Source organism: Gallinula chloropus (assembly GCF_964237585.1).
Source record: "Gallinula chloropus genome assembly, chromosome: 12".
Lineage (NCBI taxonomy): Eukaryota > Metazoa > Chordata > Aves > Gruiformes > Rallidae > Gallinula > Gallinula chloropus.
In genome coordinates, this window is record NC_140097.1 from 18,129,298 (window position 1) to 18,156,658 (window position 27,361).

General features: G+C 42.3%; 1 protein-coding gene across 2 annotated transcripts in view; it reads left to right on the plus strand.

Moving 5' to 3' along the window:
* VGLL4 (vestigial like family member 4) overlaps positions 1-27,361 on the plus strand; it is a gene marked incomplete at both ends in the record, with an annotated part of 77,980 nt that overhangs the window by 41,894 nt on the left and 8,725 nt on the right. For both annotated transcript variants that reach the window (XM_084269599.1, XM_084269598.1), the window contains one exon: positions 13,142-13,331. In XM_084269599.1, the coding sequence (XP_084125725.1) occupies positions 13,142-13,331 (190 nt within the window). The remainder of the gene's footprint in view (positions 1-13,141; positions 13,332-27,361) is intronic.

Here is a 27,361-nt window from a genome sequence, read left to right on the forward strand (position 1 = left end):
TTGCTCTCCCAGGAAAAGTTTGGAACCAGTTGTGTTTAAAAAGCAGTAGTTTTTCCTGGAAACCCATTTGACAAGGGCAGGCATGGAAACCACTCAGCATTACACCTCCCTGGTTTGCAAGACTTAATATTTTTTCCTCAGCATGCAGCAATAGGTTTTTTGCCTTTAAACGTGGGTTGTAGTAAGGAGTGAGAGATTTAATAGATGAGCCTGTCCTTTTTTTGCCGAGGATAGGAGTGGCACTGCTGTGTGGGAATATAAACCAATACTGAAACATTTATTATGTTTTCTTGTAATCAAAAATCACTGAACAACAGATAGGCAACAGCCTTTGTAGTTACCAAAACCCAATGTGCCCAGCCCTGCCCTCCTTTGCGTAAGAAGAGGCAAACCCACAGTTGCTAGCAGCTCTTTTGGAAGAGCTGTTGTCTTTTTGGGAAGGAGTGTTTGCTTGTTTTACAGGCGGCATTGGTGCACGCTGGTTGCACTTTGGAGATGGCATTGTGACTTCCAGTGGTGTTGTTGAATTGTTAATGTTTACTACATCTTTTTTCTGAAAATAAATCTACAGGTTTCTACCATGAGCAGGTTTTAATACTTCCAGAGCAGAACCTTTCAGAAAACTATTGTTTCTTGGCTCTGGATTGCGAAATCAGAGTTGGTTTCTCTGTGATGTATTGTTAATTGTAATTAAATGTCCGTGTGAAGAAAATCAAAGCTGTGTAGTCAAAGGAAACTGTTTCTATGAATCTACATTATCTAGGAAGACCAGTAAATGCCACACAAGAGCTAGCTAGCCAAGTAAAATAAGCCTATTTATTTGTTCTGTTTATATTCTTTGGAAAGTAATCTGTTCTAAAGCAGAAGCTCTACAAAGAGTACTCTTAGAATATAGGAAAAACAAAAAAAAAGTTGACATAACTATGGCACCTCCTTTGTGGTGGTTTTATACAGAACACATTAAATGGAGATGGGGTGAAGGAGCTGCTGTATGATTCATATAAGACAAGTTTCAACTCAGCCAGTTTCTTGGATTTTGTATAAATATTTATGGCATTGAAGGGGATTTTTTTTTTTTTTTAATATGCTTCCTTGTGCTTCGGATCTTTTAGTTGTCCTCCTCAGACATCTGGTGTGCATTGCTGCTTGTTTAACCCCCACCCTTCAGTTTTCATGCTGTGGCATCTCATAGAGCTATCTCAGTCACTCTGTGGTTGGCGTAAATTAAATCTCCTAGAGCCAGCTGGGGGAACGCTGACGTGCACACTTTTCCTGCTGAATGCTCCACATCCAGTGGCTGCAGTTAGAGGTGAACACTTTGCTCTTGTCTTGCTGTAGGCATAACACTGAGCTATATACCAAAGGTGTCAAAAATAGGAATTCCAGCATCTGCAGTGGTGTTTAAGGCTTCCTGACTTGTTTTTCTCTTAGAAAAAGCTGCTTCTGTTATCTAATAAATAGCTCATCAGAGAGAGAGAGAAAAAAAAAAAGCTAATCTCTCTTTCTTTAAAAATCCTTAACAGTCCCCCAAGACTGCTTTGCATAACAGCTCATCTGTGGATCTGCTGCTGAGGTTTTTCTTTGTGCTACAGTAAATTGAGCACTGCCCTATTTGGTTTCAAGTGTTTCTCAATGAGTCCATTTAGAAGCAAGTACGATAACAAACATTTTAGTACTCATTGCAACGTATTTGTGTACATAAATATTTAATGTGCTCTGTAGAATCCTAGTCCTCACAGAAGCCTAGTTAAATCAACCTTCAGCTACCCCTGTGAAATAGAGTGAACATTATCCTTACCTACAGATGGGGAAAAAAGAGCTGCACTTGATTAAATTCACCTAAGTCTGGGATAAAGCCAACAGCGACATTCAGAGCACCTTGACTGTAACACTTTGCCACAGCTGCTAAACCATGCCATGTTCTGAAAGGAACTGGAAGTGCTTTTACCTGTTTGCCTTGTGATGTACAAGTAGAAATTGTACTTCATCGGCTAAAGGGATAAACCCACTCATCTTTGACACCCGGGCCAGTGATAGAGGGACTAGATGCTTGCTTTCTGGTTGGCAGCCATGAAGGGTGCAGGAGCTTTTGGACTAATATCTCTGGCCACTGTGGTTCATCTGAACGGACACCTTCTAAACTGGGATGATGAAGTCCCATTTCAGTGGAAGTCATTGAATCTCTTTAGCTGATCCAAGGAATAAGCTCTTACAAACAGTGGGATGGAAGAATTTTGTTTCACCTGTTTGAGCTGCTGAACCTCTGCAGATCTGCTCTTTTGTATTTGAGACCTATCGAGGCGCATGAAAGGTGTATGCCCACTGATGCCAGCAGTTGGGTTCATATTCTCTGCAAAAGATGAGTCAGGAAAAGAAACTTCAATTAAGTAGCAGTCCAACTATGGTCATGCAATGCCCAGCTCGGCAGCAGGCTCCCTGATAGCCCGTTTATAACCTAAAGCACTGCTTCCAAACCTTTTTAATTTATGTGGTGTCTCACTGCCCCTGAAGTGGCTGTTTGGTTCCATTAAAAAATTCACAGTGGTATTTAATAGAGCGCCTGCTTAGTTATGGAGTGGAATGTCTTTAATGTTTGATGGGGGTTAGGGATCTGCAGAAACACTAAGGATATCCATCATTCAAGGGGGATGTGACTTCTGGATGCTGTGGAGCTAGCGTCTTGGGGATGGTGGGACATGGATGTACAACTGATGGGTTTTGTGACTTTTATCAACTCATGTGCTCTTCTCTGCCTCCTTTCTGTGTTTTGTCAGGAATGAGTTCCTTCTGCAACTTTAAAATAAACAGATGAGCCTGGAGTTAATCAAAATGGAGATTCAGCTGAAGACTAGTAGGTCTAGGTTGAGGAAGACGAAGACCTAATTAAAAGTCTTTGAGAAGTAGAGTGTAACTTCAGTACTGTTCACCCATTGCAATCCCATGACTTAAAGATGTCAAGGTAGCTTAAAAAATAGGAATTTCTGGTTATTCCTTGCTTTTCCAAGAGTTCGGGAAAACCTGCCTTGAGTGCCCAGAAAACTGTGAGAGAGGCTGTCCCAGCAGCATGCAATTTCTTGTTAGCAAACAATCCCTCCTTCTAACTTCCCTGCTTTGGCTTCCCCTTGGAGAGAACATTTATTTTGAATGACCCTGCAGTGTGGCCCCATAAACCACCCCCCTTCTTATGAAATAAACAGTCCAGCTGTGATTTAGACAATGCTCCCAGCTATCCCTTTACACCATAGGCTTGTCTGCCCATTTATATCTGAATCCAACAACCTCTGTTGATCTCAGTCACGGTGTAGTGGTGCTGTTGGAGTGGGTAGAGGTATTAATTCACATCTGGTATCTTCAGACCACTCGAGGAGGAAACAATAATGCTCTTTAGTACCATTTTTTTCACAACTGAATCTTGTAGTTGAAAATGTTTGCAAGCTCTTGTGCTTTGTGGTTACCCGAAATTCTTCCATGCAGCTCTTCATAGTGAGTTGGGTTGGGATGTTTTTTTTTTCCCCCCAATACAATTATTTAATCGCATGTCATGAACCCAAGATGAAAAGCTGCTATGTCAGTGGAACAAAATTAACTTCTTCTTTTCCTCAGTGGAGGTGTGTGCCTGTTTGTTTTGGAGACAGGCCTTTCAGGAACAGTGGTAATTCTCTGGATTTTTTTATGTGTGCTTCTTTGTATCAGCACCTGAAACCCTGGGGAAATGACATGGCATCCTTCCCTCTTCACCTCGTGCACCACACTGTTCTCTGGCCTTTTCTGGAAGGTGAAACCTTCACAAGGTTTTGGTTATTACTGTGGGAGAGCAATAGCCGAGGAAGACTATTGGGTTGTGTCACAGAATGATATAAAGCCAGTGTTTTGAAGGGTCTGTATTATCCAACCTTGCAGTGCTTATGGTGGGCGTGAATCCATTCTCTCCTACTGCCTGGGTCCTACATCGCCTCCTGCCATCAGTTACAGGAGCCCCCTGCACATAGGGAATTGGCAAGCTGAGAAAGCAGGAAACTTTCCTCGTTTCCTATGTCAAAACCATGACCCAAAATCTATCATGTTTTTGTCTGAGTGGCTTGTGTAGTTTGCTGTTGGATTTGGAGTGCTTGACTGCCCTGCACAGCCCCTTTTAAAGGGCGAAGGGGGTTTGTTCTTTGCAATGGATTCCTTGTGGGAGATGGGTTGGAATTGTTCTGATGCTCTGTGGATTCGTGTGGTCAGTATTGTGTCCAGCGTGGTTGAAGAGCCTGCAGCCAGGTAGCAGAAAAGAAGACTGAAATGTGGTGTCAGATTCTGTGGCTCTTCTAGAAAGCTCTGATGCTCTGAATTTTTCCACTTGTAGCAAAGGAGAATAAGGTGAGAAAAGGTGTTTGGAGCATAGTTATAGTAAACTACAATAAAATAATGCAGTCTATAAAAATGTTTGAGTAAGTGGACAAGATTTTTTTTGTACCTTTGCATCCCACCTTTTTCTTCAGATCCATATGGAAGAAATGGCGCACAATTAATTGGATTTCATTTTAATGTGACCCCATTACAAATAAGCATCTCCAAAATTAATGTTTTAAACATCATTGCTGTAGAACGTACTGACAGTGCTCCTATCCACTGGGGCATTGATTGCCTAGTGCAATAATCTAATTTATGTCACAGGATCGTTTCCATGAAACATCAGTCGTCGGAGCAGAAGGTGGAGTTTCAGACCTGGGTATCTCTGTTGCTGCCCACTAACAGAAACAGAATCTAAAAAACTGGAGAGAAGGTAGCAAATGTTTCCTTTCTACTTAGGAAGAATTACTCTTTATTTGAGGTTTTGCAAAGTGAATTTCCTGTTAGTCTCTCTATGCCATTGCATAAAAACACACAGTTACAAGGTCGCATTTGATATGTTAAAATACTGCTTAAGCACCCAGTTGTAACTTTTTGTTCTGTTGTGACCTTGCTGTGAGTTTGATTTGCTTTTGAAATAGATGGCCGGTCTTCTGGCTTTGCCTGTTCTGTTGTAGTGCAGTTGGTTAGGTCAGTGCAAAAGAACTGGGATTTGGAAACCACCATTGTTTCAGAAAGCAACATATTCAGCCTATTGACCTGCAGCTAGATTTCATTCACCGTTTTTTATTCATAGCGTCTTTACATTTCTAACGTAGCACGTTCTCCCACGGATAAGGGTGCATATCTTTTTATCTGGCAACTTTTAAAGTCTGCTTATCAGGAATGTCGGTGAATGCTGTGTAATAGTTTAGCAGATGAATTAAGGAAGCTGAATTCTGGCAACCCGTTCGTTATTTGAACTTCTCATGGCGGTAGTTCGGATTGCATCATCTGGAATGATTTTCTGTATTGGGAATTACTGTACCCATTAGCACAGTCTTTGTTTCCTGCTTTCTCAAGTGAGTGTGTCCCCAGCCAGATTACCAGGTCAAAATGATGGTGTCTTATCTTGAGGCACTAAGACTGGTAGAACTTCACCTCTCTCTGTGAGTCTTGCCCACAGACACACAGAAATTTTAGAGATTTCAACAGCATGAAGAAGAAAACATTACCTAGCACAGAAGAAACTTAGATGACTAAATTTCAGTCTTACTGTACATGGAGTAGGGTGTAGGGTCACATCAGAACTACCTAGAGTGCTCAATGCCATACATTTTAGCATGGAATTAAAAGGATAATGCTTAGGTCATGTTTCTAAGCAAATACAAGAACCTGGCATATCCTATTTTCTGTAGATAACATAAATGATGCTTCTCCCTTTGTCTTCCTTTGTCTTCATCTCCTCCCTTGTTTGGGATGCCCTTGCACCAAGTGAAAGCAATCTCTGTCCCTCTGCGTGGGAAGTAAAATGAGACTGAGGAGTTCAGCAGTTAGACTTTCACCAGTTTATCCAGCTGGGTGGTATCATTGTGACTGAAGTACCTAACGCAGGGCTGTTACTTGGTGCTCTTCCCACAGTTTCCTATATGTACCAGTGTACTGACTGTTGTGGCTTTTACCTGACCAAGGATTGTGCGTGTCTGACTGCACATGTCACAGGACTAGCCAGGGAGTGACAGTGGGGCTGTGTAGGACAGTCTGCTCTTCTGTAATGCCACTAGATCTTTGTCCTGAGCCCCGTGTTGCTTGGCGGGGCTGGGTGGCCCAAGTATGGGGTCATACCAAGACACGTGCTGCTTTCTGTACTTGGTAGCTCTGCTTAGCTTGGCAGCTTGCCTTCCTTTTGCATGAGCCTCTCTGATGCATTGAGCAAATGTAAAGTGGTAACTTGCGTTCATTTTTAGTCTCTCTCAACTGACTTGAATTGCTTGATACACGTTTTTCCTGTGAGGAAGGCCCAGAAAAGAGAGTTCTTTCGGAGCAACCTTGCTTTCTGAGCAAAAATCCTATCCTCAGCCTTGAGCAGAGGGAAATCCTTTTCTTGGCATTGCTATTAACTAGTATTGTAGAATCCCTGGTGTTATTCATCTGGAGATAAGTATCGCTTAGCATTGATAGCATTTAAATCCTGTCTGCCAGATAACTGGAGTCTTCTTCCAGCCATGGTTTACGTGAGTACAGGTACTCCAAGCAAAAGAAAGGACTGGGTTTTTTAGACTTTCAGCTTGGGCACTGCAAAAGTTAGCTAAATATCACACTACCTTAAAGGGAGATCTATCAACTTATGAAGTCTGTGCTCTACATTTAATCCTAAGGCTGAGTTCATTGTTGGGTTTGGACTGGTCACAGCGCCGTGGTCGCAACTGTTGAGGTGTGAAAATTGAACTTCATTGGAGTAAATAAAGAGCTTTACCAGACTAGTGAATTGCAGTTTATTCTGTCCTGCTTGTTTTGTGGCACATCCTCTGCCCTCCTCTGTTTCATGCTATCAATGTCTTGCCTACTTACCCCCCCAAAAAAACCCTTGGTATTTTCCTTAACACCAGAAATGTGTTAAAAAGAGACTCTCTCAGTGAGTACCTTGTTAGCAGAGAGAAGAGAATGTATTGCAATCATAGTTCAAGTGGTCAGTGGAGACTTTTTACTTCTGTTTATGCAATAGCTTGGAGAACTGAAGAAGTTATCCATATAAGTCAATTTATGTACAGAGCACATGCATATGCTGTGTTGTACAGCTGTGCTTTTACAGTACGATGACAGAGAACATAGGATGATGCAGTCAGATCTTCGCAGTACATTTACACAGCAAATCCAGTTAAGTTGGGGAGGCAGTTTTGCCATTTTCCCCCCATAGTGATTCAGTGTTTTATATGTAATACAGCATTGTCAAGACCTATTAAGCTGAAATCTTCAGCTTCGCTGCTCAGCTCTGATTAACAATGTGGGTTTTTTTGAAAGGATCCTCAAGCAGGCATGCAACTCCACTAGCAATCCCGCTCTACCTCCTCTCTTCTCTTTGTGCAGTCTCTAGAACGGATGAGGAGGGAAAAGTGGGTGGAGGTGATCGAATGCAGAGGTCGCTACTTTATGTTCTTGCTCACAGTGTCAAGCATAATGTGTCCCTCATTGGCAGGCATGGTCAGCTGGAGGAGCCAAAACAGAATAGTCCATTTAATCGCTGTATTTTGGTTTTGGCCATGGGTTTTCTGGCATACATATCTCAGCACAGTGGTAGCCAGAGCTTGATTCCAGGAGTAAGTGCTTTTCATATGCTTTGTAAATGGATGAGCGCAGCCTTTTGCCAATTTTTCGGTACATGTGTATGTGACTCTAGTTTCTGCTAAATTAGCTTTTTGCCATAGTACAAGAAAGTTGTTAAACTCTGTATCAGATAAAAGAATCAGGAAGTTGGCTGCTGAAAGAAACCTATCAATTATAATGAAAAATATTTCCAAGATGTAATTTCATAGCAGTGTTTTATGATTAGGCTGTTCTCATTAATGCTTCTTTTTTTGTGTGTGTGTTCCTGTAGTTTGCTGGTTTATTATGCTCTCCAGGTAGGCCTGGCTTACATAGTACAAAGGAAATACAGACTACTGTGACTTTGTTTACAGAGTTTGGCAGACCACTTCCCAGAATTAAAACTTACTTAGGTTCAGCTTAAATCATCTGTTTTATAGAAACTGCAATCCAGAAACAAAGTATTGGTGCAAAACAATGTTTTTACATAACAAATTTTGCTTGTTTGAGTGGATGTTATAGAAATATTCAGCAACTATATAAATAAATATGTGTGACTGCTTCTTGGCATATCTTTTTTTTTTTCATGAACCAAAGATTTACTACTGAGAAGTCTGAATGGATTAATTAATTTTCTTTGCTCAAGCAAGTGAAGTAGACTACAGACAATCTTAAAAGTATGTATTTTTAAGGCAGATTTATTCCATACAGATTTCTGTGAAATTCACCATGTGAACCTCTTACAGTGGATTCACAGTGTGCTGTGAAGTAATACCCAAACTAGGCAGCTGACAACATCTGCAGATTAATTTCATGGTACTCTGTTGTGATTCTGCTGTTTTGATAACTTGTTTTGATGACTTTGTTGAATTGAGTAATTTGTGGTAACTTCCTTGCTTGGTATTTGATATCTCAAATCATGTGATTTTTGTGCATGAATTGTTTTTTGGTGTTTGTTTTTTTTTTAAATGCCGTTTATCCCAATTGACGTTGGCACAGCCTGACTTAGCCGAAGAAAACATGCAATAGTTTCTAAATTCATTCCAATCTATTTGTAATTTAATCTCATGACTGTTGAAATATAGGAATGGAAAATGAAATAAATTTCATTTTATAGTATCCTTCTTGCATAAAGAGAGAGCACACATTAGAGTGTGCTCTCTTTTGTCAGTGTCTTGGCTTTTCAGCAGAAATGTTCAATGTGGCACAGGGGCTAAATTTTGATCTTGGATCAGTAGAGAAAACTGCCCTTGAAGATCTTCATCTACTATCGATTCCTGGGAATTGCTGGCCCTAAGAATGTTGGGCAACTCCTTTTATAATGAGAGCTTGTCTGCATTGGAGGCACTGGAAAAGGTAATTAAAGGTGTAATGCACATTAATTAAAGTCTGTTAAACTCATGCCCGTGGTTTTATTAATGGAGTGGCCTGAAGTCATGGTAATTCTGTCCAAGGCCTTTAAGAGCAAGGACTCTGCTGACAGACACCAGAATTGGTGATTTTTTTATTCTTTTTTTTCCCCCCAAAATTAATACATGTGTCAGGAATTTACTCCTGTGGACAAATCTGTTTGTCAGGCGTGGAACAGAAAAGTAGAATGGGCAGTAACAGTACTGGAATTTTCTTTCGAGGACTTATATTTCAAACTGACTTAAGGTCTGTATCCTGTCACTCTTCAGCTGGAAAGATGGAGCCTTTCGTTTCTGGATTGTAATTAATGCTCAGGTTTTATGCATTAACAGTAGCCAGCAGGAGAGAGGAAATTGGGAGGGGGGATAGGATATGGTAGACATGTCTTAGTGCAGCCCATATTGTATTGCTAGGTCAGAGAGGAAGGAAGCTAGCTGCCAAAATAGTGTATATTTTTTTTTCCCCAGTCTTTGGTAACTCCTGGAGTTCTCAGACATATTTTAAGACTTCTCTGGTGTTTTGCTATCAAATCCACACTTGTAAAAACATGACTTTTGCTGTTGTGTTGTTTGCATTGTGGTTCAGTCAGCAGAATCTGTGTCCCTCCTGAAACGTCTGTGCAAGTGAAACGTGGCCAGCGCTGATGGTCCGCTGCTCACTGAGGATGTCCTGGTACTGCCTGTGTCTGAAGAGAGCCACACTGATTTCACAGATGCTTAGTTTGCCTGTGTTAATTTGAATCATGTTCGGTTTAGGCTGTAAGCAGTTAAAGAAAGAGTGTTGTTGCTGACTGCATGGGCTTCTGTCAGCTGAGAGCACTGCTGCAGGACTGCTGCATAGGCAGACACGACGTCACGTTGTTATCGCTGCTTAGCTGGTCTGGGCTTTATCGTGCTGCCTAACAGTTTTAATAAAAAAGGAGGGGAGGAAGACTAGTAGGAATAGCCGTAAGTGGGACTATCTGAAAGCAGCAGATCTGGAGTGCCTTAGGCCAGCTGCTCCCTGGAACAAAGAGAGGCATTATGAAAGGCACAATCAATGTGTTTGCTATCTCTGCTTTCAGTTGCAGTGCAGCCACAAGCCGTCACAGTCATGAATTTTGAAGACCGGCGTTCGGACTCGGGGAATTTTATGAAACACAGTTGTTTTATTGGAGCGTTGTCTTGTCAGCTGTGTGCTGGGACTCTGGTTACCAAGGAGGGTGGTGAGCTGGGGGACACAAACCTAGCCACTCCACCAGCCCTTTGGGTGGTAGGCTGCACTGCGGCTTCTCCCTGCACTTTGAAGTCAAGCATCGTAAGGGAGAAAGTAGTGGGGAAAGAAGCCCCGTGTTTAGCTAATTACAAAGCAGGTTTAGCCCTGATCAAACTCACAGGCTATGTGAGAACTCCTGGTGCAGTCCAAACACTGTTTATGAAAACACAGTGTATCCCCATAAACAGTACAGAGATATTTCCCCCTTGATCTTGCCCATTTACCTGGACTCCTTGATACTGATCTCTGGTTGCCTTGTGTCTGCTTGGTGGGCTACGTGCGGTGCTGAGCACCAGCCCCTTGTACCTTCTGCTGCAGAGGTGCTCTGTGCCATCCAGGCTGTCCCGTAAGAGCTCCAGTCTGCTCATCCTTCCCAGTTGTGTTAATTTGGTTGGTTGGCCAAACAGCTCTGTGCTGCTGCAGGTAGATGTACCAGACCTATCCAGTGTATCCTTGGTGTCCCCTGCATGATTACCACGTCGCTTTACAACCAGGAATATGGATTACCAAATTTGATAGGCTTTCATTAGAATCTGTTCGTTTCCTTGCTAAATTTCTGTAGAATGGGTTTCTGTATTTCCAACACAGGGTAGCAATAGCATTTCTATCAGGTTTTGTACCCAATGTGGAAGTTGATGCATAAATACTGTTGTTACCATGCATCTAATAAGAGGAACGTGAGTTGTGTTTTGTTTTTTTTAAAAAGAAAAACCCAAACCATGACATAATCATTACAGTACCAGGCTCTTAGGTGCTGTTTGGGAAAAAAAAAAATGTTTCTAGCTTACTAAACTGGACAACATTTAGAGCTTTTTGTCGTTTGGAACCAGGGTTAGCTTCACATGGGTGTTCAGTGCCTGTGTGCCTGGTGGGAGTTGCTCAGGAGGTTAGGAGGAGTTAGGTGCCTGCATGGAATTGTAATTCCTATAATGGAGTTTTGTGTTTGAGCCTTCAGAAGGGATCTGAGATACTGCTGAGAGAAGCGTGACTGCATGTGAGTGGGATGAAAGCATCGCAGGTTTTATCTTTTGACCTTTGCATTAACTTTTTTTTCCCCAAAGGTAGAAACAAGGGAGATTCCTCCCTGAGGGAGACTGGTGTAATGTGGTTTACTTCTGAAGTTCCGAATCTGAACACTAAACATGGTGGAGGTTTCTACTGGCAAAATATAAAGGCAGAAGAAAAGTAGAAACTTTACTGATGTGAAGATCATTTCATGTGAAAGGCCTTTTTGATAAAAGCTTCTCTTGTGGCGTTAGAGCAGTTGTGGGGGGCTTCCCAGTTAACGCTTTGGTTGTTTGGAAGAGGAGAGAGCCTGGATGTCTGAGAGCATCTGAGTAGAGCAGAGGTTTTACTATTTAGAGCTGAGATGGAAAGTTCCTATTTAGATTTGGTGCCAGAGTCTTTAATAGAAATCATGACTTGCGGTGTATTATGGGTCAGTGTATATTTGCTAGTTTATGTTATGCTGACTAAATTGGCAAAATGCTTATTTTTACTGGTAAACATTCAGGAGGTTTTCTCCTCACTAGTTCTTTTTCCAACAAAATAGTATTTGTCGTGTGTGGAATTAGGGCAAGGGTTTATAAATCATCTCCTCGGTGATGATGTGAAAATGTGCGGTGGCACACAAAGATTTCCATTGTCAGGTACCTCAGGGCTGTGGATGGAGTTAACTTCATCCTAATTTTAGGTCTGGAAATTATGTAGAAAACAAAATGCTTCTGGCTGTGTAGGAAAAATACAAATTTTAAACTCTAGCAAAAGTGCCTATTTTGGGGATATTACCAGAATAGGTAACCCTGGTTAATTTAGCTTTTCTCCAAGCCCCTTGCGAAGCCCCAAAAGCATTTTTTTAAACACCTTTAAATCCCTACAAAGTCTAAATATTGCCTGTGGCTGCATGGATGTGAGTTGCAGTGAAGTCCCTAAGTGCTGGTGAGATGCTATGCTGTACGGTAGGCTGTGTGTTTAGCGAGGTGTCCAGCTGGAAAAGCGCTGTGGCCACACTTCACTGCGTGTGGAATAAGTTTATGTGAGCTAATTGTATCATTTCTGGAATTCTTTATGCACAGCTCCCACATGCTGTGAGAATAATAAAACATTTTCTGATAAGCTTTAGATTACATAAAATTTATAATCTACCCAGTACCACCAGTCTGTCTAATTGAAAATTAACATTCATAAAATTGAAGCAGTGTGATTTCTTGCGCTGAATGAGTGTGCTCTTCTGTTCGCTGCTGCAAACAGCGTTTAAAAGTACAGAGAAGGACATTTAAGGACAAACTTACACTTGCATCAGCAAGTTCCAATTTTTTCCCTAATTTTTACCTTGCATAGTTATAGACCAGCTTGTTTTGGACCACTTTTTATAAAAAGGAATCGTTTGAGAACTTGAACGTTTATTCAGTTTTAGATCTTGCATATTTGGCATAAACGTGAACTGTAGTCCTGGAATTTATAACCACAGCCCTAAGAAAAGGAACAAAGCATGTTTCACTGCTAATAGTCGTGCTTTGGAGAATGAGGTAATGAGCGTTCAGGGTTGGAATGGCAACTTGTAAGGAGGAATGCTTTTGGATGTAAGTGCTGTTGGAAGGATGTTAGCTCAACTTTGCAAATCACGTGGGGTGAGTTGACTCCTTGCATTAACTTTTTTCAACTGGTTATCCCAGCATATAAAGCTCTGAAATACGGTTTAGGATGCCTTATGTATCTGACAAACATGTCTTCAAGGTGCCCATGAAAAAATGGAACATTTTTTTGAAAAATGGGTAATTTTCCTGCAGGAACATTTTCATAAAGCATGCTATTTTACCTCTCTTCCCTGCTGTGTTCATTCTCACTTGTCTTCTTCCCACAGGTGAAGCAGCTCTAAGAGGTGAGCCCAGAATGCAGTCTCTTCCAGTATCCTCCGCTCTCACCAACCATCGAACAGGCCCTCCTCCTATCAGTCCCAACAAGAGAAAGCTCAGCATGGACCAAGGGGATGATGAGCTAGACTGTGAAAATGACCATGTTTCTAAAATGAGTCGAATGTTCAATCCACACCTGTAAGTGTCTTGCTGTTACTACCTTGGTTCATAGAATTCAGTGCTGGCCTTTTTTTTTTTTTTTCTCTCCTCTTTCTTTTGTGGTTTTTTTGGTAGTTTGTTTTTTGTTTTTTGGTTTGGGTTTCTTTTTTTGTGAGAGCCTGAAAGTTTCTGCTTGGTTTTTCCTTTGTCCCAGTTGGTATGGGAGATCTGCACAAAGGCCGCTGTGAGTAAATGGGGATTGTTTTCATACGGCATGAAGTAACAGGAATTAGCCCAACTCATCTATTTATAGTAAAACATATGTATCCACCTTGCAATTCCTAAAGTATTGTTCATGTGTTCTTTGTGATCTGCTCCTTTCGCTTCCCCCGATTCTGAGCACTCTGTGCTCTCTGCGGATGGGGGTGGGGAAGCAGAAGGAGGGGAAACAGAAGTGCTTTGCATTTTTCCGAGGCCGGGAGATTGTGAGCCAGCTGCTCTGTAGTCTGCCTTGACAACTGGGCAAGCTGCAGTTGTTGCTAAACATTACTTAAAGGATCGCAGCTCCGGCAGTCAGATGTGGCGTTTTTCATACAGGTAAGGTGTCGAGGAGTTAGGTGCCTGTGTTGGGCAATCGCCAGATGCCATTCTTGTTGTGCTCTCCTTCCTGGGAATGCAAGTCTGGTTGGCACAAAGTAACAGGCGTAGAGAATTCCTTTCATTCTTGACTGGAGGAAGTGATCCGAGCTGTTCAGCAGTCCAGGGCAGCCTGATAGCTGTGAGCCTTTCCCTGCTGCCTCAGCTCCTGCAGCCTCTGCATTCCTCGCATTCCACGCTGCTGTGGACTGTTGTGTTCGGTCATAAGATGCGGACAGAGGTATTTATCCTCAAATAAATCACCACAGTGTTAGTCAGAGGCTGGGCCTGTAGTCTGCAGTCTTGGAATTTGTTACAAATCAGGAATCCAGCGCTGAAGTAATGCAAAACAATAAAAGCTCACAAGCAGAGAGGGACTTTGCCTTTAAAACGTATCGTGTTCTTTCTCCTAAAAACTTAACTATTCATAGACCTGCTCTGGAGCTGAGAATGCTGGTGTTGGAAAGAGCTTTTGCTGCAGTTCTGTCTCACAACTGAAGAAATCTATGGCATTTTTAAATTATTAAGTAACTTTGTGGGATAAGGTGTGACTTTTTTTTTTTTTAGAAACTCATTTGCTAGTGATGAAATAAAACACAGCTGGCAGTTACAGACATTATAACACTTTATACAGTGGAGGCCATAAAAGTAATGAAGTCTGAACCAACAGACCCATGTGCAACCAGTGTTCAAAACTGAAAGGTACAGGCAGTTAGTTCGTGTGATCTTTTAGATGTATTTTAAAGCTATCTGATCTTTTCCAGTGCAGTCCATTTTTAGTCACCAGATTTTACTTGATAGAATCATTCTGTGATTTTTTTTTTTTTAATAAGAAATGGTGGCCTCTTTTTTTCTTATAAGACAAAGCACTGTTGTCTGCCTGGTGTTCATGTGATGGGACTTAATCCATTTCAATTAAACCGTCTACTGCAGATGAATCATGATCTAAAGTAGCGAGGCCATCTCTTTTTTTTTTTTTCTACTTTATTTTGTTAAGCTTGATTTGGTTGTATGAAAATAAGTTTTCAATTGAATATTGCAAAACCTCAAACTTTCCTGATACATCAGAAATAACTGAATGTCTATATATTTCAGATACATCAGAACTAAGTTTTCAATCATTCTCAATATTGTATCTGTGTTTCCCTGTCACCACCACCAATTAAGTTATTTTTTCCAAATGTTTTTTCATATTTTCCGATATTTTCAGGCTATGATGTTCTGGTTTAACTCTAGAAATGGATTCCTAAGACTTGGTGGAACTAGAAGTTTTGGGTTGGCGATGGGAAGTGTGTTGTAGAAGCTTGACTTGTTTGCACTAAAGAAAAGATGACAGATATTGGGAAGGAAAGGTTTTATGGAACACTAATGGCAGACACATTGTAGTAACTTGAAGTTTTCTAGAAGTGTAAGTTTGATAACACAACCAAATCCACAAGAGATGTGGAGTGTAATGTGGAGACTAGATGACATGATGTGTTTGGTGAAAGCAAAGACATTTTTGTGATTTGGGCTATAAAGTATGGAGTCCTATGTATTTTGAACTTTACAGGGCAAAGTCCCCTGAAAGCATAGGATAAAAGAGTTGATGATACAAAAACCGTTCCTGGGCATAGCAGTTGTTCTTCATTTGCAAGTCAGAGCTTGGAAGACAGAAGTCTTTATAACCTCAAGCAGCTCTTGTTCAGACATTGGGGTCTTTGTGATTGTGTTGGTAGAGCTCTGAAGGAGTTGTGTGTTCATCCTCCTAACATCAGCATCTTGTGGTTGGAAACATAATTAAATAGGACCAGAATTGTGTGCTGTGGTTTGTTGTAAATGGTAGAACCTTTTGTAGACAGTGTGATGTTAACTCTTAGGTATCAGCACCCTGGCATCTCAGTCACTGTGCTTTGGTGGGAATCTATTTCAATGCCTTGGGCATTTTTTAATAGAAATCCAGTGATGCCAGCCTTTTCTTCTGAAACGGAAAGGTGTGATTCCCCGCTCAGGTGTAACCCCCTGGGTATCTGCTGTTGATTAGGTTCTCTGAGCTGTACCTAGGCATGTTTGCTTTTATCATGGAAACCCACAGCTGCCAGAGTAGAGTGAATCCAGTGTCCTGGCAATCCTACTGTATTTCTGAAATACCTAGTGGAATTCCTGCAAAGAATGGTTTATCAAAGACTCTTTATTTATTTTTTTTTTTTAAGAGGGGATAATTCTCAGCTTTCAGATAATAAAATATACTTGAGAATTTGTGGATTAATTTTTTAGAAATCGGTATGTGAAGCTGCCTATCTGACTTACAGCAGTGTACTGGGCTATGTTTGTACAGCTTCTGTAGTTTTGCAGTCATCCAGATTACACCCATAAACTCCTCCTCACTTGGGAAAAACAAATACTTCCACCCCAAATTAAAACCTGGGCATCGTAGGTTTAATTGTGAAATGTAGGTGAAACGTAGGCAGTGTAGGTTTATGTATGTGGAATGCCTTTGTAATGTCCCTCAGATGTTTTACTTAAACCATGTTCCCTAAAGTATAATCTTGCTGAAGGGAAAGGTGCTTTCTGTGCCATCCTTTATTTTCTGGTGCTTTGTAAAGGAGAGGCGAGTTTATTTTAAGCCTCAAGTTGGAACATGCCGTTGTTTTCATATGACTTCACTGCATTCACCTTGATTTACAGAAGAGCAATTAGGAACTTGATTTATATAAGAACTACAAGCGCTTAATGTATGGTTGAAGTGGCCAGAGAGCTATACCAGTCTGTCTTAGCAAACGGAGGTGCTTTGTTACATTTCCAAGGTGTATTTAGCGTTGGGCGCCGAGCCCTGTGCAAAAGGGACTGGCTCTATCTGGGCGCCGTGATGCAAGGGGAATGTGAATGAGGCCTGTGGTACCTTTAAGTGAAGGTCTCTGGCCTGACCTATGTTATGTGGGTTTCTTGTTTGTCAGGCTGGAGGCATTTTCTCATTTTCACAGTTCAGCTGCAAACAAAGACCTCCTTATCCTTGCAGGGAGCTCGTAAGAGCTGACATCAGCCTTTTCCCAGCGGGCATCGGCTCCGCCGTAAGAGTCCTTCCATGCAGCCCAGGAGGCCCAGCACTTCTCGCGGGGGTTTGTTTGCCAAGCAGCAAAAGAAAACGAGAAAAAGAGCACAAAATTGTGATTTTTAATATTTGTGGGGGTTTTTTTTGGGTTAGGGTTGTTTTTTTTTTCTCAGAAGCTGGGTTTGGTTCTCTGATTTCTAGTAGGAACTAGCAAATCCCTAGCCCTGAGCTGCTTTTGGGCAGGGAACAGTCATGGCTAACGCATCCTACTCATGGTGTAGCTATTTTAACAATAGTTAGCTTGATAACAAATTGTAGGCTGAAATCAATGTTTCAGGTTAAAGCAAATTGATGTCACTGACATCTTCAAAGTGATTCAGATTTAGTGTTACTGGTGGAATTCTGTGCAAATCTGACCATTTGGGCTCATATCAGAAGGGACTGCTCTTGCTCACTCACCGAGTCCACCAGGCTGCAGGTTAGCAGGTTTGGTTTGGGCCATTTTCCCCTCGGTGTCTTTTGTCACAACTCCTGTTTGGCTCGGTGGCATTAGGATTGCAGTGAACACTAATTTCTATGTGGCAATCACTTTTCAGTGGAAGTTTGAATCCATTATGTAGATGTCTGAGGAATAACCATCTCTTGGTTTGTGCGATACGTAATTTGGTGGCTTCTTGCAGTAAAAGAAAGGTCAGCACGTGAATGAGGTAGTTCAGTGTGATTTGTGTAAGATGATGCTTCATTTCAGATATAGCTGTACAGACAGGCACACTTCTGTTCAAAATTCTAGGTGGTATCTTTGCTTTTGTTACAGTGGAGATTCATGGCAAGTCTGATCCACAAAGCCAGGCTAGATTCCTGGAGTTTGGAAGTGGCCCTAATCATATGTTTCTTAACATGAATATCCAGCGAAGTTTGCTCACTTTAATGACACCCTGGCATCCCTTTTAAAAGCATCTGTCATAAGCTGTCCTGAAAGTTACTTGGATTTGAAGACTGTGTAATAGTTCAGGTTAGAACTTTAGGAGGTCATTTCATCCAGCCTCCTGCTCAGAGCAGGGTTAGCCCTCTCCTCTTCAAGCTTGTAGCAGCTCAAAGCAAAGACCTTTGAGTAAGATCTAATGTACTCCATAAACAACAGTCCTTATTAGAGGAGGACTCCATCACCTTCCTCCTCACCATTCCCTGACCCCGGTTGAGAGTGCAGGGTGGAAATGATCTGCAGAAAATCAGGTCCCTGTTGTGGTGGAGGCTGGCTCCAGCTCCAGTGAGAGCTTGAAAGATTTAGAAATGGGTTGCAGAGGTAGCGTGGGAGTTTTCAGAAAGTTCTTTGCTGCTAACTACTGCTTTTTTGGTTCCAAACTTCATGTGGTATTAAGAAATATGTTTACACTGTCATTTTATTGTGACAAATTGGAACTGAAGAAAAACCCAACCCAACACACATAACTCGGAACACCCAAAATGCCTCTCATTTGTTTGCAGGCATCTTCCCTGGGTTCTCTTGGCACCAATGTCCCTTTGAAGTATTTTGGGATTAACCTGGTGTTTTCAAAGCAGCCCTGTTGAAGCTGAAATCCTCTGTATTGCCAGTGGAACTGTTACAATGTGGCTCTTGTTGATTGCCTGGACAGAGGATTACAGGGCAGTTTTCAAACTGCTTTCCCTAATTAATTACTTTTCATGTATGCATTGCTTGAATGGCGGACCAAATCAATCAGATATAATTTCTCATGTATTAATGGAGATCACACACTACCCAAAATCATTCTGAAGTTGTTTCCAACAAATGTACATTAATTGAACCTTCAGAGCCAGGCTTGAAAGAGCTAATATATCCGAGTTAATATTTAACACCGACTTCTGCAGACATTCTTATCCCGGGGGAATTTCAGAAAATACTCAAGCCCCTTTCAGGAGGGTGCAGCCAAGCGTATGTGAAATGTTCCTTATGAAGAGTTTCAGGGCAAAAAATTGATTGATAGCTTATCAGTCCTTTGCAAAAAGACCCAATCTGTCGAAATTTGGGTATATGTTTAAGTACTTGAGAAGCCAGGCGCTGTTAGCTCAGATGGCTCCACTTGCAAACAGAAGGGTTTTGTTAGCTGGCTCCAGAGTCCTGCTTTGATACAGTGCTTTCCAGGTTCATTTTCCTCCTCCTACAAAGGAAGGTAAAGCCCCCATGGTGTGCTGGGCTCCAGGCTGCCCTGTGCAGCGAAAAGCTGTGCTGCTGTCATAGAGGGCCTGGCACTGACCCAAGGAATCGCCTGTTTCCTGGGGGTCACCAGGAGGAGTGGAGCATGAAGCCTTGAGCCCCCCCAGTGTTGGCCTTTTACCCAAGGGGCCGCTCTTCGTTTTGGCTAGAGGGAAACTTGGCATTGCCTAAATTGCCTTACAGCTACAGGGGTTGAGATTCAACACCAATCCAAAAGCCTGGTATCGAAGCAGGAGGTGAGAGAAGAACCAGCAACATTTACAAGCATATTCTAGATGTATATCCCAACCATATGGAAACAAAGGTTTAATCTTGCTTCTTTAACCATTTTCCCAGATGTTTCCTGCAGTTTGACAGATGTACCATTTACTCGAAAGTTGCGCTCTGGAGAGTTAGCGTGTTATGGACACGGTTGCTATAGACAGTGACTCTGCGAGGGGAAGAGCTGGAATGAAACGTAACGTTAATTTCTAGTTGAATAAGTACATTTTTTCCCCAGACTCAGCGTGCTGGACTGGACAGTCTCCTTTCATTTTCTCTCGCACCCTGATGTGCCGCAGAAACACGCGGATGGGCCTTAACTCCTTCCTGTGCAACTGCCGGGAGCTGGCTGGGAATAAATGGCGTGGCTGCCCCGGCTGTCCGTGCTGCAGGGTGACCGGCTGGCCCCGGTCCCCCGCGCCCGGCCTCAGCTCCCCATGAGCGCTCTTCCCCCAGTCCCCGAGTCTCCTCTCCCTCGGGGACCGTGAAACAGAGGAGGGGGAACGAGCTCGGAGCTCCCGGTGCTGCGGCACTGCCGGCCTCATAACCATTCCCGAGCCCTGACAGGGCGGAGGAGGCCGATCGCGGCCGAGCCGCTTCGCGCCCCCTCCAGCAGCCCGTCCTCGCTCCCCGTCGGACTCGGCGGGCTCTGGGCGCGCAGCGCGGGGGAGACTCTTATCGTGACGAGGCGGCGAGCGCCTCTGCAGCTCGCCGAGCTGGTGAGGCCCCGGGCGGGCCGGGGGGGGAGGCGGCTGCCTTCCCGCGCCCGGTCCGTACTTACCCCGAGGTTAGTACCGGACCGTGCCCCGCGGCACCCCAGCGCTCGGCTCCAGCCGAGCTGCAGCCCGGGGGCTCTTCTCCTTCCACCCCGCCTCGCTCTCCGGAACCCCGGGGCCCGGGAAGGGCGGGTGTGTATTGTTTAGCCGGGGATTTATCCCGACGGAAAATGACGAGGGAAATGAAAGGACCGTGCCGCCATTGAAGCCCGAAGGCTTTGACCTTAGTTATTTGACCACTTCCCCCAGTGGAAAACGCTGCTGGAATCTGCTGTACTTTGTAGTTGCCGGGATGTGGGGTGAATTGGGTACCCGTGTCTGTGCGGCCTGGCTGGAACCGAGTGGTCCTGTACGTGTCTTACATAACTGCTCTAACGCTGTAAACAAACTGCGGTGCAGCAGCAGCTCTCCCAGACAACTTGTTCACAATGTAAATACCGTTCCTAAAATACAGTCGGATGTGAACGTAGAAAGCAGAGTGTATTTGTTGTCCTGCTGTACCCGCAGGCCTGTGTGTGCACGGGAATTGGATTCTGCTCCTCTCCTGGTGCTGACTGGAGTGCAGAGTACCTGAGAGAGCAAAAACGGGGTGGGATGAGTTTGGTAAGCCATGAGAAGAACTTCCCATAACATCTGGGGAGAACTCTCGGAGTGCTCTGATGACTGCTTCATGTAGTCTGTAATGTGGCACAGATGTAGGGTTACTGTAAATAACGGAGGAGTCGCACACTGCAGTCAAGTTAAGGCCGATTCATGCGTTGCTGTCAAAGTCCTGCCTGCAAAGCCCTTGCCTGTGAAAGCGGGATTGTAGGTGTGTGTCTGAGCTGTGTGGGCATGGCTGACTTCTTCCTGCCTGGGTGGTACACAATGATGACTCCTGAATCTTTGTCACGTTTTTAATCAGTAACTCTTAGTGTTCATAAATCAGCCATTTAAAGAGGGGGAGATAAAAACCCCAGACACTTTTTCTTGTGATTTGCTTTTCTAACTGAAGTCCCCCTTAAACCAGAAGTTTCTGTGGGTGGATTGTAGAATCTGATGGCTAACTTGGGGACCTTTGCTGCAGAAGTACCCTTTCAAACCCTTAGTAGTTACTACTGCAGTTGCTTTGGGTATCAACTTTTCGGAGGAATTATTTTACTGTGTTGGTTTGAAAAGTTGTGCAAAATATAATGAAGCTGTGACTGTATTAATAGTGTTTCTAGAGGTTTCGGTAATTCCAATTTTATTAGCAATTACAAACAGTTTCAATAAACTTGTAATGAAATGTTTATTCCTTTTATAAAACAGCCCATGAAAAAACTCTCATTGCTTAAAACCAGTTATTGGAACATTGTGCTCAGTCTAAAGGTCTAAAGCCTGGCTTTTTCTAGAATTTTTGGCATTTCTCTGAAAGTGAATTACCGTACTTAGCTTTTCCTGCTTCACATCAGTTAATTTTGTCGTATATCTGATGGATAGAGACCATAATTTGTAAGCTTTAATGATACATGTTCTTTTCCCTCTTTCTCCTAAGAACCATTGAAGTTGGAAAAGAAAGCATTATAATCCCTTCTCCTGACAATTTGACATGGTTAATTCCAGCACTGTGACCTTATTTTCAGCAACTGGCTTGTGTTGTTAAAGCTCTTCCTAAACAAACTTGCTATTTTTATGTTGTTGGTAACTTCTTCATCCCACCTGATTGGTTGGAAGAACAGGATTAATCTGCTTCTCCACTGTAAGATTGTACCTGATGCAGTCCGTTATGTGATTGAGCTAAATAAAATCCCATGAACTTTGGAGAATTTAGGATTCACAGATCAATTTAAGCTGGTACCCTCTTTTACAGGAAATAGTTGCATGATAGGCATGAAGTGATGAATTAAAGTATTTTTTTCCAAATGAAAAAGTAGAAAATATTGTAAGGAACAACCCAGAAAATGCTATGAGAAAATGTAACTGCCATTTTTTATTTCCTCTAACAGTTCTGCACAGTCTCACCATTGAGTTTCAACACCACCAAGTTTTCCCAGAGCCTGCAGAACAGACTGATGTACCCTGGCAGTATTGAGCACACATGTATGTGGCTAATCTTGTTGCCCTAGGACATGACCCACTGCTGCATCTATTTCATGTGCCAGCTTTCTCCTGACACTGGCCCCTAGTTTTCTCTGTGTGATCATACATACTTTTTACAGTATCTTTTGAGTGACTGGGTATAAATGGCTTGTTGCATGTGCCAAGTTTGACTTCAGAAGGATGTTAATATGGCTGAATTGTAAAAGCTACACGTGCCTCAGCACATGAATTGGTGGAATGTAATAGGACATGTCTGCCAGAGGTGTTTGGGTGGGCGTTGCAGTTGGGTACAAATTAATCATTTTACAGCTGCCTCTGAACCTTTCCAGTAACCCCTCTGACCTTCTAGCTGTTTTCATGCAAGCCTCCTCGCTCTTTCCTTATACTGTCAGATTTTCCTTCCCACTTGTTAGAAATTTTAAGGAAAGTTTGGAGTATCCCTTTAACCTCATCTTTGATCATTTTCTTTTCTGGATGTTTTTTCTCCTCCAAGCAAATCGAAGTGCCTCCTGGACTTGAAACAGTTCAGAGCTTTTCAGAGATACTTAGAGTTTCCATTCCAGCAGTGACTTGCCTTTCTAGATTCTGTTCTGTTTGTCCCAATATATGCAGTAGCCTGACTTGCTCTCCAGATGTGAACATTGGCAGGCTCCTCTCTATTTCCCTGGCTTCATTTGACTTTCTCAGAGTAAGACTGTTGTGCCTTCAAATGACCTTATATGTCTGTATAGTTTACTTTTGTGCTACAAATGAAACCTAGTTCTGGGTCCCGACTGGTAGTTTGGGTCCAGATCCCAAGCTGGACGTTCAGTTTCTGGTGTGCATTGGTATGTCTGAGATTTGCAGGCTTACTGAAACTATCTCCAAGAAAAAGTGCTCTCTGCAGTGTCATCTAAAGTCATACTGCATCCTCTGCAGAGCCTTTTCCAGCTTCTGAAACTTCTCATCTTATGACTTTTGGTCTTCACAGCTGGCAAGAAACAGGTCTTCACTTAGGTGTTTTTGTAGTGTGTGCAGGTTTTTCAAAGGCAACTGGAGCTGCTGCTGCTCTTTGAAGAGAGAGGTATGGGGAGGAGGCTGAATCAGATAAATCTAAAGGCTTGGTAGCTTGTCTCCCTCTAAGGAATGTGCTGTTAGACTGTAGTGTGAATGGGGAAGCTGGTGACACCGTGTTGCAGGTTAGAGGACCAGAATGTTTCTCCCCTTTGGCTAATGAGATTGCCAGGAGGCTGAAGAATTTTTGCCCTCAATCCTTGAAGACTCGGGGCTGACAGGAGCTGTAGTCAGCAGTTGGTTTCCACCTGGATACAGCTAAACGAAACCTTGCAGAGATGAAATGGCATTGTGCTTACACTCCAGAAATCACAGTGCATTTCAGGAATTCTTTTATAATTGCCACGATGTCCAGTTATAGCTAGACATTTGTTACTGTGGTAATACAGAAATGCTGGAACTTCCTGTTGCTCTTGCTCCACTTTTTGGGCTGTTAGTGGTTTTGATGGCTTTTTAAAAAATTATTTAGTTTTCCTAACAGGCTAATTAATATTTACAGTTGCCTCAGCAGAATGAGTGAGATCACATACCATTTCAGATTTTTTAGAGATATTTATTATGACCTCACATAAAGCCTCTTCCAAAAAAATCATGTTACTTTAAAATGAGTTGTCAGGTATACCACCTGAAATGAGAACCTAAATGTAGGAGGCAGTGGAAATGGAGAGCAGCAAAGTCAGTGAGCACAAGTTCTGGGATATTTTTTTTTTTTTGTAAAGTTAAATTACAGGTTTCAATTTTTATAAGTAACTCTCAGTCTGCACCTACTGCAGTCAGGTAACTCTGTCGTTGCCTCTGGAGTGTGTATGTGTGCACACACTCCAGCAGTGGCATGTTTCTTCATTTAATAAACCCCAGAACTTGACCAATGGATGGAAGGAGTGCTTACCATCATGAAGCAACCAGTGCTGCCTTTTAAAACTGTCTTGTGAGAGTTGGAGAAGAGATGGCCAAGCATAAAAAAAAAATCCTGTGAGAAAAATAAGTAGTATCTGAGATTGTGTTAATTGATTTTACTGTACATTAGATTTAGACTTCAGCTTTGTGGGTTTGGCTTTTGACTAAGGTCTTACATCATGCGGTTCTCTTGCATTCTTTTGTACTTGTGAATGTTAAGCCTTCAGGAAGGGAAGCTCTTTGGAGCTGAGTATTTTTCCTTGGTGCAGGAACTAATGGAACACTCCTTTATGGGTTTCACAGCTTATTATTAATTCCCTCCTTCTACTGTGACATCCGTTCTCCTGGTTGATTACATTTGCAAGTAACTATCTGGTCCAGAATTTTATCTCTGAGAATCTTGTTTTGGTGAGGATAAATATAGAATGTCTGACCCATATTTGTTTATATGTAAGATCATCCTATTTCTTGTTAGCATGTTTTCATTGGTTTTTCTTTTGACTTCTCATCTCAGAGGTTGTTCCATTGGCTGTGGCACTAAGCTGAAAAAAATCGTGACTCTAACTTTTTTTTAAGGGAAGGAAGGGCTGAATTCTGATTAGAGAGGAGTGGGGTGAGCAGGGGAAAACGGGTGCAGTTGGTGGCTCCTACACGGTGCTTAATTCTCCAAACTGGGCTGGATTCTTGAGTTGAAAAATTCCAAAAAACAAAAGCTCTTTTCTGGGAAGAGGTAAGGTTAATTATTGGTGGCTGGAGAAGCTCTGAGGCGGTGCTCAAAATCCTGGGTGCCTTTGCTGAGGTTCCTGTCATGAGGCAGACAGTGGAGATTTAGCCACCTGTCTCTCCTGGGGGAAGCAACGGAGGATGTCCCACCTGCAGACCCGGGTTGAAGAACCCCTTGGTAGCCAGCTGGCTAGCAGGAGACATAGTTGCTGGACTGCTGTGTCGGGAGGGCGATGGTGAGGCTCAGCTGTCACTTCTGTCAGTGCATTGCTCTGAACACCATCTTTAGTTTGCCCAAAAGGTACCCCGCGGGGGGAGCGGACTGTACAGAGAATACTGAAGTACCAGTATAGTGGCAAAAAGGGGGCATTGTCTTCCTCAGGAACCAGTATCAGATGTCCAGGTTCTGTGGCAGAAGGGATTCTTGGAAAAACAATAACCTCTTGCAGTTGCTTACTTGAAAGCTTTTTGGGATGGAGTCCTAAGCCGTAAAAGCAAAAGGGAAAACTATCAGGGAAGCATAAAGCTAATAAAATGGGATGAATAAGGGCTATGTATTTGTGGCAGCCATTCAAAATAGATGTGGTTTGAAGAGCGTATTCGGCTGTTTGGAGTATTTTTTCATGTTATGAATACTTCAGATAATTGGCTGACACTCAAAGAGTAAACTGCTAATACTTTCAGGTTCTGTTTGGGTTTTTTTTAGTGAATTTGGATTGCTTAAAAACTTCTGGGTAAGGAACACTTAGGCTTTTTCCCTCTGGATATAAATCATTGTATTTTGAAATACCACTTTAGATTCTTGTTTTCCCATCTCACAGTAACAGAATTAATGTATGCAAGTAAAAACTTCTGCAGGAAATGATCCCCATCATGTGGAGAAGGTATTTTCTATCAGTGGATTATAAATCCTCAAGTAGTCTTTAACAAAAGCAGCTGTCCTCTTTCAGACTTAAGAGTTTGTGAATAAATACAGTAAAAGATATGAGAAAATGCATATTATAAAGATGCTGGAAATATTTAAGTTGTATTTGAATTAGGTTACACCAATGAGAGTTTATTCTTAAGCAGCGTTATGGATTGTGCTTGGAAAGAAAACATCTTGCCCGATAATTAAAAAACCCTCTAAGTGGGTATTTGTTCTTTCTGCAAGTGAAACACACTCCTACAGTAGAATCATTTCAAGTTAGAGCTCTGTTTCTGCCAAAGGGAGTGTGAAACGTCTGTGATTTCTTCCCTGGGAGGTACAGTAATACTTTTGGCATCTGTTCCTGAAGGATCTGCGGGCTGGAAGTGAGTGCAGCAAAACTGTCCCCTTCGATGGGCCTCTCTTTATTTTTCCCCCCCTTTCCCTTAAGCAGCTGGCAGAGTTAGTCTGTTCTGTAGGATGAGTGTGAATTACCACCGCTCCGTGCCAGTGAACAGAACAGCCCCACTGAAAGGGTGTACAACAAAAACATCAATATGAGGAACAATGCCTTTTAGCTACCTCTGAACTGGTTCCTGAGAAGGACTGAAACGCTGCTTTCAGTTAGCAAACATTATTTAGACCCAAGCTGCAGCAGACTTTCAGCTAGCAGTCAGGATGTGTGTGGTTTGGTATGACATCCATCTGAGCACATGATGCTTGGTAAGTGCTGGAGCCTCCGTTATGATTCACTGGGGAGAAGCATGGAAAACAATGTCTGTTTTTCAAGTGCTGGAGAAATGATTTTAAGGTTGGAATCGTGTATACTTTTGCTAAAATAACCCTGCAAGTAGCTTGAAATACCTCTGTTAGAAGGGAAGGGTGAGGGGCATGGCTGATGTAACAGCGTCCCACTGCCTGATGTGTGCTCAGGCTCTCACCACTATTAATTGCTAGCTATTTTTAAAGCCAGTGGAGATGCACTGGCCTGTTCTCCACTGAAGATGGAGTCCAGAGTTTTTCATATGCTGATTTCTAAGACAAAGTGATGTTGGGGGATGGTAAAGCTGTTTGGACAGCTGGATTTATTTGTGGTATATATTTTTAAATTATTTTTCAAGCACGGTCAGAAATTCTTCTTTGTAATTTTCAGCCCTTATGTTTGAAGTTGAGGGGCATCTCTGTACTTGTACAGTGCATGTGGAATTTTTAAGCTAATTCACTCTAGTGAAATAGAATTACCTTCAAACACATGCAGTCTTGATTGCCCCTTCAGACAAAGCATCTAATATCAGAAAAAGAATTACTTCTCTCAGCAGTAATGATAATAAATTATAATAATAAAAAAGTAACAAAGTTTCAGTGTCTAATAGAAAATGATTTTAAAAGTTACCTTTTAAACTGAATTATTGAATAATATGGAATTGATGGATACTCTATAAATAATTTTATGTACAATTGTTTTACAAGTGGAGTCAGATGTCTGTAGGATTTGCTATTTATATTGAA